The sequence below is a fragment of the Bactrocera tryoni genome, chromosome 3, assembly GCF_016617805.1.
Source record: "Bactrocera tryoni isolate S06 chromosome 3, CSIRO_BtryS06_freeze2, whole genome shotgun sequence".
NCBI classification, from domain to species: Eukaryota; Metazoa; Arthropoda; class Insecta; order Diptera; family Tephritidae; genus Bactrocera; species Bactrocera tryoni.
In genome coordinates this window covers 75,477,717-75,495,864 of record NC_052501.1, presented here as the reverse complement: position 1 = coordinate 75,495,864, position 18,148 = coordinate 75,477,717, and the positions used below count along the sequence as shown (strand labels likewise).

Below are 18,148 nucleotides of genomic sequence, written 5' to 3'. Positions count from 1 at the left end.
CCTTTTTGCAGGGCCGGGAAGAGGTCGGTGATGAAGACCGGAAGAATGAGCAAATCCAAAGTGAAAACGAAGCTTATAGTCTTTTTTGACATCAAAGACATCGTCCACCATAAATTTGTTCCTCCTGGACAAACCGTCAACGGCAAGTTTTACGTGAAGTCCATAAACAAAAGGTTAATCGGGTCCGAGAAATCATCGCAGCTGATTGGAAGTTGCACCACGACAACGTCCCGCTCACACCGCCTTTCTTGTGAACACCTACCTAACCAAAGCCGGCATCCCAACGCCGGCCAATATAGGGTTACCATATTCCCTGATTTTCGTGAGGTTACATATGCAAAGGAACTGATTTTGATTGAGACCAATATGGTAACCCTAGCCCTACAGCCTAGATGTGGACCCCGGACTTTTTTTGTTTCCTTGCCTGAAAAGACCCATGAAAGGGATCCAAGCAGTATGCCCCTGCGCTCTCAAGGTTTTTCCTGAGAATGCCTTCCGTGGCGCCTTCAATACTTGGAAATCGCACTGTTAGCGCTACATCGATGCAGAAGGAGTCAATTTTGAAAGTTTTTAAAGAATTGTAACGATTGGTTCAGCAAATTTTTTTTAAATCGACTTAGTCCTATTACTTTCCGGACAAACCCTTTAGTTCGGAAGGACTTGAATTTTTTCAAACGCTAAGTGAATGTACAAGACTGCAAAGCTTTATCTGTTTAGAGTTTTGGAAACTAATTCAAATAAATATAGATCCCTGTATTAGTGTAATTTATTCTAAAAACTCAATTCGGTCAAAAGCCTACGCTTGATCCGCACCAAAGCAGCACGCTTCCATTCGCAAAGGAAAACGATACCGGCTAATATAAGCCCCAACCACCAAACGTACCAGATCGGACGAAGAAAACGCATGGACAAAGGACGTGGATCCTCGTGGATCAACATGATTCTCACCAACCTCAAGCGCAACGCCTCGGCAAAAGCCGACTTCTGCCAATATGTCAGCAAACCGGATTGTGTCGCATGCAAGATGAAGTATTTAAGTGGTGTCTGCAGATGTGAATCGGCATACATGGGAAACACATGATGAAATGGACCCATACAAATCTCCGATAAGCGAAAGACTGGTTTTTGTAGAAATTGTTGTTGCATGTTGAGAAACTCCCAGCGATCTGTCTGTATGCTATAGCCGTAACTCGTATTCATTGTATCGCGATGCTGATCCATAAATGGCTTATCAACAATGTCGAGTTGTTCGAGAAAACGTTGTGGATATTGTGCAGGCATCGACTCCAGGCGCTCATACTCATAGTCGAATACTTTAATGCGTAGATTAGCGGCAATGACATCGTCCACCGTATCTATTTGCGCCGATGGCAATGAAGTCATCAGATAGCTAGCGATCTTTGTAGTATACCAATTTGAGGTTATGAAACCGAGCACAAAGAGATAAAAGAACAAGAACGACATGCGTAGATTGAGTGTGTTGAAGAGCGTTGTGGGCGCAATGCTGAGCATTGAACAAATCGCTTGCAATAGTGCGTTGCTATACTCGATCGGGCGTTGTGGGGCGCAAAGCCAGAGCGCAATAGATATATAGACGACAGCGAAGAGTACGAGCAGCCAAGTGGAATTTTGAAAACTGCGCAGCAAGTAAAGATGCTCCGGTGAACGATTGTAAAATGGCACCATAATACACCAATCATTGATGCCAATCGGATAGCTGGTGCCCACATGATCCATAGCGAAGAGCGCTGTCTGCGAGTGCGGACTCAACTCGATAGTTCTATTGACAATCAATTCAATGACATCACCCATTAATGCGGGCTCAAACGGTGAGTTCGCGACATCCGTATTAACTAATGTCGCATTGATGGATTTCAGGAAAGTAGTAAAGAGTTTACCCGAAGTACCGCTGATCTTTAGTTCACCGTTTTCATAACGACGATCGAATACACGTGGCAAATCGTAACGTACAATGGTATCCAACACATAGCCCTTGAGATTGTCATAATAATCGATAAAGAAGTCTTTCACATCCCAATTTGCAGTTTTGTTGACGATTTTCAGTTCCGGATATGGCTCGAGTATGTAAATGTTATCACGCACCGTTAATAAGATCGTATTCAGAAATTGTTCATGCCAAATCCATGTATACGTTTCATTCACCAAATTAGCGTAATCGCTGTCGGCGCGTGCGTCGTCCACGTCCAACTCCATCATCGTCGTGAGTATGAATATGGTTTTTAGTATGCGCACGCGTTTCATGCTCTCCGCCGCTAATGGCATCACTGTGTCGTTCGGTCCTGTGGTGAATACTAAACCGAGCGCTGGCTTGCTAACCAGCACATCAACATGAAAGTCCTTGGGATCGACTTCACCATTACTCACCACAATTACATTCGGTATTAAAGGAAAGACCGTGAAGAACTCGTCTAAAAATTTCCCTGCGATCTCAGAGTCATTGAACTGCTCACTTATATAAAGTACGAAATTTTTGAATAGATACAGTTCGTAAATGGCGCTTATGAGTTCGATAACGAATGTGGTGTTTAACTGCGTTGCGGTGTTGAGTCCGAGCTCACCTAGCTCAGTCAACATATCTGTGCTACGTGCGATAGAAGACTTCGTTGCAGCAAAATGTCGTGGCTTTTAAAAGATACGCGGCTATTTAAGTGGACTGTGTTTACTGTTAGATGGCGTGGCTTATTTTTTATTATTTTATGGCGATATAAATGCGCTGAAATCCGGTACAGATTTATGACTCAATTGAATAGTTGACGGTTGTTAATAGGTGGATATCAAATGGAGTGAAGGCCAAAGATGAAGGCTTTGAAAAGCACTGGATTTCACTGCAAGTACCGTGTGGGAAACCTTCGTAGTGTTAAAGGGTTAGAGAAGAGGCATTCTTTTCGAAATGCGACCACGGGCTCAAAAGATGCGCATTTTAGATCCGAATCTCTGTTTATCAGCAGGTAACTCTAGTCTAACCATATCCGTGGACAGTCCAGCAGTAATCAAGGCAATAACCTCGCTTCATATATCAGTTTATAGTATCTCGTGAACGACAGCAGTGGAGAATGTCGCCAGGAACAAGTGACTTAACTTCTATGATGTCATAAAGACATACAGGGTAACAAGATAGTTCTCGATATGGTCAAGAATGGTGTACGATTGTTCTCAGGAAATGTGATTGGCTTTGCTAAACCGATGAATTGTCTAAACGACCATCTAGATAGGAGCATGGAAAGGAGGAATTGCAATGGAGCGACCTATTGGAGTGCAAAACTGCAAAATTCACGTGGAAAGCGGTAGACCCAAAAACACGAAGTTCACTTTGGCACTCAATAGTAGTGACTGGAATCCTAAAGTATGACTACGTCTCTTGGACTACGTAATGGACATAGACTAAACTTATCGAATCCACTTGATCGGTGTACCCAAAAACACGAAGTTCACGTTGGCACTCAATAGTAGTGACTCGAATCCTAAAGTATGACTACGTCTCTTGGACTACGTAATGGACACAGAATAAACTATCCTCACCCACTGGACAAGCGCTATACTGCGTACTCCCAATAAGTGTTTCTGTGGACTGAGTGAGTACACATTTGTCTTGGATACGGAAAGTTATGATAAAAGTCAAATATGGGAATGTTAATCCCGCTCTGGTGCCATATTAGAGATATCCCATAATAAATGTGTTTCGGAAAGCGTCTAAAATCTCTGTTGCCTTTGTACTGACAGAATTCCGCCTAGTTGACAGTCTCTGACCGGATAAAAATCGGGGTCCGTTTCGGTTACGTAGGCCCGGTTCGGTCGTCTTAGTTGAACGTCGTTATACGTCCAACTATTTTCGAAGCAGCTTTGGTCGCTTACTCACATTTTAAATTGTACAGTACTTCCAGGCATTACTTTTTCCCATGTTGATAATAAAATCGTAATTAAACCACATGTACACGACATTATTTATTTTTTTATAACTGCAACGGGACGTGGTGTGGTGAAAATACGGAATAGAGGTCGAAAAGCTCATCACTCGGTGATTCGCACGCAAAAGTGCTATTAGCACTTTATTATTTACGCAAGTATGAAATGACTATTCACATTACTTATCACTTAGTCACCACAAGTTTAAGCGTTCAACGCCGGTAATGGTAACGAGGATGAATTGATAATTCGAATTAAGGCTCTCGGTATTAGAACATGCTAATACTGCAGTTTTTAACGAAATTTGTGAAGTGTCAGCAAGCATCAGATATTCTTCTTTTTTGACACTACAAGTGAGGGCCGGGTCAGCAAAACTTCCGCAGTTGCCTCCATTCTTTGTGTGGTCACTCCTGTTGTGCATCTGAAGTGCAGACAAATCGAATGCCCTTGTTTCCGTGTTTCATCCATGGGTCTCCAATTGAAAGAAATTTTTGCTGAAGCATCATCTTTCATGTGAACAATATGGTCCAGCCTCAACAATTGTTGGGTTTTTAGGCGCTTAACTATTGTATATCCATGTCACCGTAGAGCTCATATAGCTCGTGGTTCCATCTTCTTCGATGCTCATCGTTCACCCGTACGGCTGAAACAGTTATCTTGAATGCTTCAAATGCTTTCCCATTCCTGTTCGTCATTGTCCGAATCAAAAGGGGTGAGAGGCTATTTCGCCTTCTCACTTTAGCTCGCGTTCAAATGGATGTTTTTTGGCTACCCAGAGGATACTTGGTATAAGACCGGAAGACGCTCAAAGAACTTTCCTCACTTCCGTAAACTACTGCGCATGGATCCTTCAGACATTAGTTTACCTAAAAATCTTAGTGGAACCAACGAAAAGTTAATGTTCAAGTAATCCAGAACTCCATATTTTGAGGTTCAGCAGTAGCTTAGTAATTTTCATGGTTATCAATTCACATTTTGCGGCAAAATTCTACAAAAGTAGGTTAACTAAGTATGTATGAGATTGGAATGAGTGAATCATTGGTTTCATGATTATTTGGCTCTCAAAACGCCGCAAATCCTTGAGAGTCCTAAAATGTTTACAACGGACCGCAATTATTCAAACTTCTTTCATTGAAAGGATGGAGAGTTTTATTATAATTCAGCGATTATATCCTAAAAATAGAATATTGCTCGATGGGTTAAGAATTCAAAAATTAGTCGAGATCAAAACTAGAAAGTATAGGAAAGGCTTTCTAATAGTCACTACCGGCAAGCTACTGCTCAAAGTCCGTATAGCTTTGATACAAAAACGCTTCTCCTAAATATCTTTCAGCGGTTCGAAGGCTAAACCATTCATTTGTTCGCCCGATTGGACCAAACTTTTTTACTAGAGGTTTCTACCTTCATTTTATTGCTAAAGTACTTAACATTTCGAACTGCCATCGTAACATAACAGTTTGTTCATAGTATGACCAGGCACATTTTCCAGGAAGCGGAAGTACTTATGTTTATAATGAATTTTATTTTTTTTAAAATTCAATAAAATTTTTTAATGTCACCATAGCTTACATATTAAATAAATAATATGCTCGGCGCATGAATATAAAAATGTTGCATGGAGATTATTGCCTGATCCTTCTTGTTTATACTTTTTGTTATACAATTTATATACTTATGTATATTTTACATATTTCATTATCACTCTTCTACATATCTCTATTACCTTCATTAAGTACAGGCTGTTTCTGCTGCGGCATACAAGTATTTCGTGTCAAATTAAATTGAAAAATGATTTTCCGTTATGGTTGATTTAATACCAACCAAGTGGATAATAAAATGCTTCACTGATTTCACTCAGTTGCCTCAGCAAGAAAAAAAATAGCTTAATAGAATCAATGATAAACAGTTTTTTATTATAATCGAACATTAACAACATACTAACGAGTTTTAAGCATATGTGTGTGGCTGTAAATATATGTTTATGTACTAGTAAAAGACCCTGTAGGAATATGGCTTGTGTAGAGTTAGAATCGAAGGAATGAATGCGACGAACACCCAGTTGAGGAGTGTGGTTGAATTAGCTCAAAAGCCTTGCAAAACTTTTAAATTTTATTAAATTTTTCTTTGGAGAACCTATCGCATCTGTTAACGGTGCATGTTTTCTTCTTCTTCTTTATTGGCATAGACACTGCTTACGCGGTTATACTAGTCTTCAGATTCGTCAGACTCGTCATCATAAGGGTGTTCTCATCCGAGGCTGTTTTGTCCTTTTCATTGGGGTTGATTCTTTTTGATGTGGCGGGTCCAAAACTCAGCGCACAACCCTGGAGATGGATGATTCACCTTCTCATTTTAGCTCGCCTTCAAACGGATGGTTTTTGGCTAGCCAGAGGATACTTGGTCTAAGACCTGAAGTCGTGCACTGCTTGAGTCATTTGTAAAATAATAGTTTCTGACCATTCCCGAGTGAATGGCGCTCAGAGAACTCCCGTCACTTGGGTGAACTTCTACACATGGCTCCATCCTTTTGCCGGAAGAAAATCGTTAATAGAAAAATACCTCTTGATGCGAGGCATCCTATAAATACTACCTAAAAGTAATAAAATTGCAGTGAAACTCGGAACATAAAATCTTAAGGATCTCGTTTTCCTCCTTCAATAAACAGATGTCTTGAATGTCTCACATCCTTCTAGGTGTGGATTAGTGGGAACGCTATACGGATAAATTAAGAAGTGAGTTCGAGCTCGAGTTTTCTTATACTGTTGGACGAACAGTATTTGACACACGAATTATTTTGAAAAACTGGCAGATTGTGTCTAGAGATAAGTTCTTTATAGCTCGAAAGCAGGTTTCTTTCGTGTAACTACTGAACAGGGTATATTAACTTTTTTATGAAGTAACACAAAAGAAAACGATGGAGACCCTATTAAATATGTATGTATATAAATAATCAACGTGACGTGTCCTTCGTTGATTTAAGCTTGTCCATCCGTATATTCTCGAACTAGTCCCAATCAGATATATTTGTTACAAAGTAACATTGCAAGCAAACGTCGGATAGTCTAATAAATAATGTATATATATTCCGTACCGTGTCCTGAGTTGATTTAGACGTATATATGTATACTAGTCCCTCAGTTTTGAGGTATCGATCTGAAATACACATTGCATATGTCTTTTTCTACCGAAGAGTTGTCAGAAACGTCGATATTAGACCACTATAGCAAATATACCACCAGAAAGCACCTCGGAGCGATTTCCGATGTCTGCAAGGATCAAGGAAGTTTTCCAGCAAACACAAGATCTATGCTATAACTCACTATGTCTTACTTTTCCTGCACGGTATTCGCTTGCTCCATTTATCCAATATAGCTAACCGGAAATTATTGCTGAAGTAGTTTCTATAGAGGGTAGGTGGTTGGCGGATTTTGTGCGACACAATTTTGCTTTTCACAGTTATGCGTGAGAAAGTCACAGCTGTTCGTAAACTCATTGTCAATAATAAATAGAGAATCAGTTTGGGTTGAAGTGGTTAGGCGTGTTTAAGGTGAAAGCATATTAAGTAGAATACATATAGTGCAGACTAATGTACTCACAGAGAGGGTGGTGCAAAAAAGGGGACTTATTTCAGTGTAATATAGAATTTCGTTCTTCAATCTGGAGCATTTTTTTATCCTCTTGTATACGTCTACAAAGCGCAGGAAACGCAGATGATTATAGATATGAGATAAAAAGAAATCTGCTTTGATTATTTATGGTTCTTACCGGGGTTGTATATATCATATATGAAGTTTCGTCAAAAAACTGTAATACAGAGAAAAGTCTTACCAGCAGACCCCAGCGGGGCTTTGCGGATGGTTTTCCGAAAAATTACCGTATGCTTAGCTAACAGTTCAATCAAACTTTTATATCATCATTACATCCAATCCAAAACATAAGTATATTCAAAGTAGAGTAGTTTAACCATAAAATCTCGTCGCTGAACATGTGTGAGGTCTGTCTTGAGACTTTGGAACAATTTGGTGCATTCATGATAGTTAACTTTTGGAAAATGAATAATTATACTGATTTTCTTAAGGTTTCTAGCTGAGAACTACCTAAATTCTTGCTTTCGGGTGGAAATGTCAGCTATTTACAGACGTTTTTCATTTAAAGTTTTATTCATTTTAAGGCCTTTTTAGAATCACCCTTCGTATTTCAGCCTTCTTTCGGATATTTATGTATAGTTAATACCAGTATAAGTGGTTAAATTTAATGGGACGCTATTTATGCTTGTAAATTTGCTTGAGCCTATAGACATTAATTAGATAGCCGGATTAATTAGAGCTTTAAGTTTCTAATTTGAATAGTTAAAAAACATAGAATGGAAAGGCATTCGATATTTCTATATAGAACTTTATAGTTTATATGTATGAAATTGGGTAAAATTGTATCCTTGGTAATATTTTTACCCTCCAAACAGGGATATCACGACTTTCTAAAGCAATTTTAGAGATCGTTGCTTTCAGTGCTGCCAATATTGGATTACATATAAAACATACAATCATACTTTTAAGGTCGAAAATCTATTAAGTGTACTCAAGGTAGTCTACTACAATTGACAAGAATGTAGTTGAGTAATGGTTATACACGTAATGATTCCTTACATCAAGCTTAGTGAACTGTAGACGGCCAAAGATCTTAGGTTAGCAGTGAATATTTAATACTTCTGACCAAGAGCGACAGGAGAAGAGGGTTCGGCTTAAAAACCTGAAGCATCCTACGAATCGTTGACATTTACCTCGATCGCATCGGAATAAGCATCCACAATACTTAAGAGACTACCTCGAAGGAATACCTTCTCATGAGAGGAAGGTAACAGAGCAACGCGAGACTTTACATCGAGAATACAAATAGGCAGAAGCCCATCAGGATAGAGACCAATAAGACTCAAATGAAGGTATATTTTCGAGAGTGCAAGAAATTCGCTGCACTCTTGCTACGCTGCAAAACCGGGACCTGGACGCAAGTGCGCAGATGTATATCTCTCAATGAGAAAAATGGAACGTCACCCTGAAGAAATGCAAACAAGGTCCCAGTGTGAGCGACGGTTCCTTAGAGGGGGGGTTTTAGTGACCTGCAATTAGCACATACCGCTGCTGTGACGATAGCACCGATGATGTGGTAAGGTATAAAGGTACTTATATTGGCATTTTGGTAAGTAAGGGTGACAATCTGTTGAAATTGATGGTAGACAAATATCACAATTGCCTCTGTCTCGTTAAAATTCTGGCAGATCTTCAAATACGTTTAAAGTACGTTACTTTTAGATCGGCCATTCAGATTTAGTCGAGAGAACTTTTGATTAGAGCGTGGCTGGCGCTGAACACAATCTCTTCCATGAAGACTTGTGCTAACTCTTACGTGACCTATCGCATGTATAGGCAACCACGACGAGTCAAGGAAGCCAAAAACAGAAAAGTACCAGAAAAACTGGCGGCTAACGAAATCGGATAGAAAAAGACAACCCCGGAATCAGGTAAAAAAGATAATCAGAAACTGTCATTATGAAGCAGGAATTCAGCCTTGGAATTCAATGCAAAATCACTCTGGCCAACAGGTGCTACTTTGGACTGGACGAACAAAGACCAATTTCTACAAGTTACAAATCATGCCTGTCCTGCTATATGGTTCAGAGGATGTAGCGATGGGCTGTCGTGCTAGGTCATGTTATCTGGATGGAAGAGAACACTCCAGCTTTGTAGGGTTTCGATTCAGTACCCGACGGTGGAAGCAGAGGAAGACCTCCACTTCGTTGTAGAGATCAGGTGGAGAGGGATCTGACTGCACTTGGTATATTGAGTTGGCGCCAAATAGCGAAAAGAAGAAACGACTGGAGTGCTGTTGTTAACTAATAACTATTCCAGACGGTCAAGAACGCGTTGACGTCGAACCACAGTTCAGGATGGCCCTCAACTGATGATCAATACGTTAATAAAATAAAAGAATTGGTAGTTAAGAATGAGCGATTAACAGTCAGTGATCTTACTTGCATCGTTGAAATACCGGAAGGATCACTGAAAACCATTTTGAAAGATAATTTGGGCCTAAAAAAGGTGAAAGCACGATTGGTTCCGAAATCTCTAAATATTTTCGAAAAACAGCGCCGTTTTAACGTCTGTGAAACAAGACTTTCCTATTACCGGGATGTCCTTAAACGCATTATTATTACTGACGTTGGGTCTTGGATTCAAGCTTATGACCCGGAAACAGAGGATCAACCGGATCGGATATCGTGGCAAAGGTGAGCCAAAGCCGAAAAAGACACGTCAAAACCGGTCAAAAATCAAGGTTATGTTGACAGTTTTCTGCGATTATCGAGGTGTGGTGCACTCCGAATCCCTTCAGATCGGCCAAACTGTCAACAAGGAATACTATTTGAGTGTTATGCGTCGTTTGCGTGAAGCTATTCGTAAAAAGAAGCCGGAATTATTGGCCGAAAACTCTTGGTTTTTACGCCACAATAATGCACCGTCGCATACTGCAATGATTCTTGTGGGTTTTTCCGCCAATTTTCGTGTCGCAATCAACGTAATCGCCAGATTTAGCTCCGTGACTCCTGGCTATTCAGCAAACTCAAACGACTGCTATGGAAAAGCCATTTTGAGTCAAATGAAGACATTAAACGTGAATCGCTATGCGAATTGAAGGCTTTTCCGTAAATTGACTTTAACAACTGTTTCGAGGCTTGGAAAAACGTGTTTTGGGATCAAGGAGGATTACTTTGAGTGGGACGGCTTAGATTTTGGAGAATAAGTTAAGAATTTTAAAATTATGAACAAAGTCTTACACTTTTTTGACCTTATTTCGTCAAGCATTTTTCGACGAATTTGCAATCAACTTAGCTTTCAAGTTCAATTTGATCGACTGCCTTAAGTTTTCTTTTTCCTATCTCTTTAACCTGCCAAAAACGGTAAAAATAAAAATCATTGCAATTATTTTTTTTACATATAATCTCTATTTATTTAAATAGCTTTCCTTCCCATTTGGTTTCTATTATGTATTTCTTTGTAGTTTTTATATTATTTATATCCACTTGTTGTTGTTGGTATAATATTTAGAATTATTTATATATATTTATATATATTATTATGTATAATTCTGCATGTCAATAGTTTAATAATAATATATATAATTTGGTTTATTTTTCACTTTTTTCCCTCCGCTTTAGTTCAACCATACTTGTACACAAGTACATAATTAATAATAAATTTAATAATAATTATATGAAATTTGAAGACTCATTGGCCTCGTTTACATTTGTAATCAGCATTAATTATTAATTGCTTTAATTTTTGCTAATTTTTTTTTTTTAAATATTTATTACATCTTTACGCTGCACGCTGCTTTTATAAAGTATTTCATAATTTAATTTTATAATGCATTTTTTAAGTTGTTGTTGTTTTTTTTATATTTTTTTGTTTCGTTTCACGTTTGTACGCAAATTGACGCAATTTTTTCAACGCATTTTTTTACACTTACGTTTGTGCTTTTCCATCTATAAAGTAACGTTTACACTATTTAACGGGAATTGGTGTCGCATTTAAACATTTCGTTTGCTATTTTAATTGAAAACAATTACTTGTCAATATTTTAATAATTTTTAGTATTTGTTTTTATTGCAATTTGTTTGTATGCCTTTTCAAAAAAATTATTTTCAACAGCATATTTGCTTTATAATTATTTCCCTTCCAACTGCCGCTTTGGGCGAGTTTATTTGAACAGTATAACTGCGCTTGTCGCATACAGTGTTGCATTTTTAGCGCTATTTAATAATAACTATATTTTAAACAATTTGGCTATTTGACTATTACTTTTTCGTTTGGATTTTGTTAATTTAAATAATTTACTTTAATTTTCTTTTTGAATTTTTTTTAATTTTCTTTTTAATTTTTTTAAATTTTTTAAATTTTTTAAATTATTAAATTAAAATTTTTTTAATATGTTAAATTTTTTTAATTTTTCAAATTTTTTTAATTTCCGATCTTAAATTAATTTTTTTTTTATTTTAGCTTAAAATATGTTTTGTTAATTTTTTAGTATAATAATTGCATTTTTATAATTATTTTTTTTGTATTTTTACATACATATAATTGCTAACATCACATCGAAAGCATTCAAAATAGTAATGCTTCTTTTTTAGTTGGTAAGATCCAAAACTAGCAAAAAAAAAATTAAAAACATTTAAAAAACAAAATAAATAAAGCTCGCATTTCGTCTATATATCAATTTCTAAAATAATTACTTTACACTCTTTTTAAACAATTTCTAATATTTTATTTTTAAATATTTCTCTTGCATTTCGTCTACATTTTAAATTTTGAAATATTTTTTTTTACATAAAAAAATGCGCACTTATGTATATACCTTTTTAAAATAATTTCTACCTTTTTTTAAATATATGTTTATATTTTTCAATATTTCTTTATTTATTAAACTGGTAATTTTTAACATACGCGCCTTATAGTATGCTATAATTTTTGGAAACAAAATTTCATACTCGTTTTAAAGTTTCATCAGCATATACTTTTGGGCGCATAAATTGTGATATTTGAGCATATTTTTGTGGCCACTAGATGCGTAAAATTTATTTAATTTTACTTTTCGTAACATATTTTTAAATAACATTAATTTTTTAATTTTTTTTTAATTTTTGTGTAATTTTTAATATTTTTGTACGTTAATTTTTTTTAATTTTTTAATTTAATTTTAATTTTATTTATTTTATTTTTTTTAATTTAATTTTTTGTATTTCTTTTTACTTAATTTTTGTGTTTTTTTGTTATAGTTTCTGCTCTTTTATATTTATTTATATTTTATTTACTTAGTATATTTATTTTTAATTTTTCATTTTCTCCCTCTGCATACATTTCATTTTTCTCCATATAAGTTATTATGTATATTTTGTTTTTGTATATTTAGTGTTCCGTAAAGAGCATAGAAATTAAAAAATAGACATTCAGTAGCTGTAGAATTGTTCTTGCTTCGCTAACACGTACAATTAGTTGGCTTATTTTTGTTGTTTTTGTTTTTTATTATTTAATATTTGATATTTATACTTGTAATAGATTTTTGCATATTTTTCAGAATATCTGTGAAGTTTTCCTGTTTTAGGGTTTAGATATATAGTTTATGTATATGTATATATTTTGGTGGTATATTGCAGTCAGCATCTGTTTTTGAGAAATATTTTTCATCCATTATCTGTAAGTATGTATGTGTATGTTTTATTTTTATTTTAGTTTAGTTATATTACATCCAATATGCGGAAAAAGTAAGCTTTATTGGATTGCTGTAATCACATTTAAAATTCCTATAGGGCTAGAAATAGTTCCTTAATTTAGTCCAAGTGAAATGTATACATTTTTGAAAATATTTTATAATGCATAAATATTGTGCGTAGAAAGAAAAAAATAAGAAAATAAAAAATTATTTTTATATATAACAATGAATAGTATAAGTTTCGAATGCTTGCAAAACAGAAAAGATTATTTTCACAGAAAATTTCCTTACAAAAATACATAAGCATTAATTTTTTTCAGTGTGATAATTATCAAATTTATATAAAAATATTAAATTTATAAATTTATTTGTTTAAGACATTAAGTTCAATAAATTTAAATTTATTTAATTAAATTTAATATTTTTCTGTTACATTTTAAATTTTTTTTTTCAGTTTAATTTCTTTTTAAATATTTTTTTTAAATGGCACGGTAGTACAAACATGAAACTCACGCAAAACAGAAAAATATGTTTACAAAATAAATCATTACAAAAATAAATAATAATTTTTTTTCAGTGTAATAATTTTATAATTTGTACAAAAAATATGAAACTTATTTATTTGTTTATCTGAAAAAATAAGTTTAATATATTAATAAATTATATTATATTTTTTTTGGTGTATTTGCTTTTAATTTATTTTTTTAATTTATTCATCCAGAAACTGCATCTGAAACTAATTTGTAAAATTTATCTTGTATTAAATTTAGTTCAATAAAAAAAATTAAATTTAAATATGAAAACATTTCTTTCAGTGTAATTTTTTTAATTTTTTACTTTTGTAGTTAGAATCGTCCAGAAACTACAACTAAAACTTTTTTATAAAGAAATAGTTTTTAATAAAATTGAACTATTACTATGGTATAAATGTAAGAAAAAAGAAAATCATATTTACAAAACACAAGTTTATATTCTGTGTAAATATGTAACAATTTATTTAAAAAACAAAAAAATTGTGTTTTTAATTATTTCTTAAAATAAGCCAAAAAGAAAAATTATTTTAAAAATTTTCCCAGTGTAATTTGTTCTCAAAATTTCTCTATCGCAGCAGTGTTCCAAAACTACAACGGAAATTTCTCTAAACTTCGGTATAAATGTAAGCAAAAAGAAAAAAAATATTCGCAAAAAATAACTTTCGTACTGCAACAATTTTTTGTTTTCAGTGTAAATATTTTACAATTTACTAAAAAATTATATACATATATATTTATAGCAAAAATTATGTTAAAAACATAACAAAAAATTTTAATTTAAATTGAAAAAATTTTTAGTTTAAATTAAATTTTTTTCAGTGTAATTTGCTTTCAATATTAAACAACAACAATTAAACATCAACATTCAATTAAAAACACCAGTCTGGTATAAGTGGAAAAAATATAAAAATATATTAGATATTGATAAAAAAAAATCTTTTAAAAACAATTATTAAATTTTTTCAGTGTAAATATTTTACAATTTACTTAAAAGCTAAAAAAACTTATATGTTTATTTATATCAAAAAATAAATAAAAATAATAATTTTTTTTCAGTGTAATTTGTTCTCAACAGTCTGCAGCAAATATTCATTTGAATATATGTAAAATAAGTCAAACAACAATTTATTAAAATTTTTTTTTCAGTGTAATTTTTAAAAAAATTTTAATTATCATTAAACATTTAAAAACTACAATTGAAACTTTACTAAAGCTCTGAGTTTTATTAAAATTTAAAAAAATAAATAACGTTTTCTTTTACCTTCGATTTTTTCAGTGTAATTCCCATACAAATTTGTAGCATTTCTGTATGCCGTAGAAAATTACCAGTTTCATTGGCCTTATTTTGGCTTTATCCATTCATAAATGCTTTTAATTGCATTAAAGCAAATTCTACTAATATCTACATATGTATGTAAGTATGTATGTAATAATACTTAATATGTAAGTACATACATACATACATATGTAAGGTATGTAAGTATACATATATGTATGTACATGAATGTATTTGGTCTTTAATAAGTTGTATTGTATTGGTAAATGAGCATATTAAATAGGCAGAAAATTCACTAAATTGGTTGCTTACTAATCATATCTTATGTTCTTTGTTAATATACATATATATGTATGTGTGCATGTGTGAAAATATTTGTATGGCTATAAGGTTTTATATATACATATACCTAACAAAAATGTAGCTTCTGATAGCTTTTGTGGGTATTTTCTATGCGCATATTACATTTTGTAATCTGTAGTATGTGTATCTGTTTGTGTGTATTAGTGCTTTGTATACTATTTAATTGTTATATCTATGTATTGTATGTATGTTTGCATGTAGGAGATTACTACACATTTATTAACTTGTGGTAATTTTATTAACAACTACTATGTGTGTCCATTAAATCTAACATTGATTCTAATTTTAATTGGGCATACGAGTATCGCTATGTTTATGTTTATATCTATGTATATTAGGTTGCCCATTATTTCCCAAGTTGATGTTTTTTTGCAAACGCCATCTGAAGCTTTAGTTTTTGCTCTAAAAATAAGAATCCAACGCAAAAGCAGGGTTTTAGTTTCAATTTAAACCGTTGGAAATTATATTGCTTTTCTCATGTATTTTACATTGGATTTTTGAATATTTTGCTATAAGTTTCTTTTTTCTCCAAAGCAAATAAACCTATAACTTTGAAAAAGTAATATTCAAATAAAAAATTTTCCGACCTATAAAAAAGGTCATAAATATGTATATTTTCCATAAGTGCATTCCTTTAGAAGTTATACGCTGTTAAAATTATACATCAAATGTACTAAGCATTAATAGTACAGATGATTTATACTCGTGCATTCTGTGTTGCTCATACGATATGGTGTACTGTATGAACGCAATACATTTTATATATAACTTTAACAGCGCCTTGGTATGCTGTATGAATACAATACAAGGGTTATGTGCTTTAACAGCAATGTGTAACTTAACAGCGCTTGGCCTACTGTATGAATACAATACATTTGTTGTGTAACATTAACAGCGAAGTGTAACTTAACAGCGCTTTGGCCTACTGTATGAATATAATACATTTGACGTGTAACATTAACAGCGATGTGTGACTTTAACATTGCCTTGGCATACTGAATGGGTAGAATACAAGTGATGTGTTCTTTAACAGCGATATCTAACTTTAACAGTGCCTTGGCATACTGTAAGAATACAATACATTTGATGTGTAACTTAACAGCGCCTTAGTATACTGTACGAATACACTAAAATTGATATGTAACTTTAACAGTGTATAACTTTCAAGAGGGTGCTTTTATGAAAAACATAAAGCATTTGTATTCGAATATCACTTTTTCAAATTTGTAGGTATGTAGCAATCCAAAATTCCATGTAAAATATAGGGCAAAAGTAAAATGGCTTAGATATGGATTAAATTGCAAATAAAGATCGTGTTATTTTTTCTTAATGCTTATGTTTTATTGTGTTGTGATCCTTGTGTTTATAGCAAAAACTAAAATTTCGGGTGGCGTTTGCAGCAAGACATCTACTTGCAAAATAACAGACACCCTAAAGTATATGTACATATGTATGTACAAACATATATACGAGTATGTACGACCTTGTTCTATGTAAAGTAGTGGGTAAGTAGCTCTATATTCGTATCGATATGATTGCTAGAAATATTTACGCAGCATGTATAGTATGTCTATATGTATTTGGCCAGGATTGGATTAGCACATGTACATACATATGTGCCAGGTTATTGATACATATATAAGGTATTTACTTACGCGTAATTTTATTGTTTCCATAGTAAGCATTTGAGTGTGTATATCTTTATAAGAAATTTATTCCCAATAATGCATTTAATTAATAAACTGTAGTATTTGTGGCATTTCTATGTGATGGTTGTGAAATTAAATTGAATAAAACTAAATTAAATTTAATTAAACTGAAATTAAATTCTTCTTCTTAATTAAATTAACAAAAATAAATTGAAATTAAAAAAAAAATAAAACTAAAGTATAAAATGTTATCTTTATATGTTTTAACTTTCCAATTAAAAGAAATTTTAAATTGAAAAAATAACATTAATTAAAAATTTGTATTTTAAATGAACTTAAAATTTTTATTACATAATTTTTTAAATTATATTTTAAAATAAACTAAAATTAATTAAATTAAAAGTGACAGGAAAAATTTTAATTAATTAATTTAATTGATTAAATAATTATATTTGAAATTAGCTTACTTAAATGAAATTTTTTTCAATTAATATTTTATTAGTTTTTAAAATAAACTAAATTAAATATAATTAATAATAAGTAGTTAAAATAAATTTGTATGCTATTAATCTCGAACTAAAATCACAAATTTTGAAATTATTTAACAGGGAAATAAACGTAATTATATATAAACTTGTTTTATTTCACTTTACAACTTAAATACAGCTAAATTAGACAAAATTAAAGAAAATTTATGTTCGTTAAGAAAATTAAAATTAAATAATGCAATTAAATTAAAAATTTAAATTAATATAAAAATTATAATCTAATTAAAAATTAAAAAATATGTTATAATTCTATTTAACAAAATTAAATTTTTTTAGTTAATTACTTAAGTTAAAATTAATTAGTGAAGTTAAAATTTAAATTAATATAAAAGTTGAAATCTAATTGAAATGAGTCTAATTAAATTAATCAGAAAAAGTTTTTAATGTTAATTAAATTTTATAAAACCGCTAAATAAAATTAGAATAAAATAGAAAATTAAAATTAATAAAAATTAAAAAAATTAGTTGAAATTAAACAAAATTTAATTCTGTTCATTAAATTGTATAAAACTATTCAAAAAAACTTAAAATAAAATAAGGAAAAATTAAAATTACAATAACATAAAAATTAAAATCTGATTAAAATAAACTCAA

The 18,148-nt window shown here is 32.5% G+C and overlaps 1 protein-coding gene across 1 annotated transcript; it reads right to left on the bottom strand.

Annotated features, from left to right (window-relative positions):
- Positions 1–771: 771 nt before the first annotated feature.
- Positions 772–2,595, bottom strand: LOC120770769. Its single transcript, XM_040098351.1, has one exon. The coding sequence runs from the start codon at positions 2,593–2,595 to the stop codon at positions 772–774; it is 1,824 nt and encodes a 607-aa protein (XP_039954285.1).
- Positions 2,596–18,148: the final 15,553 nt, after the last annotated feature.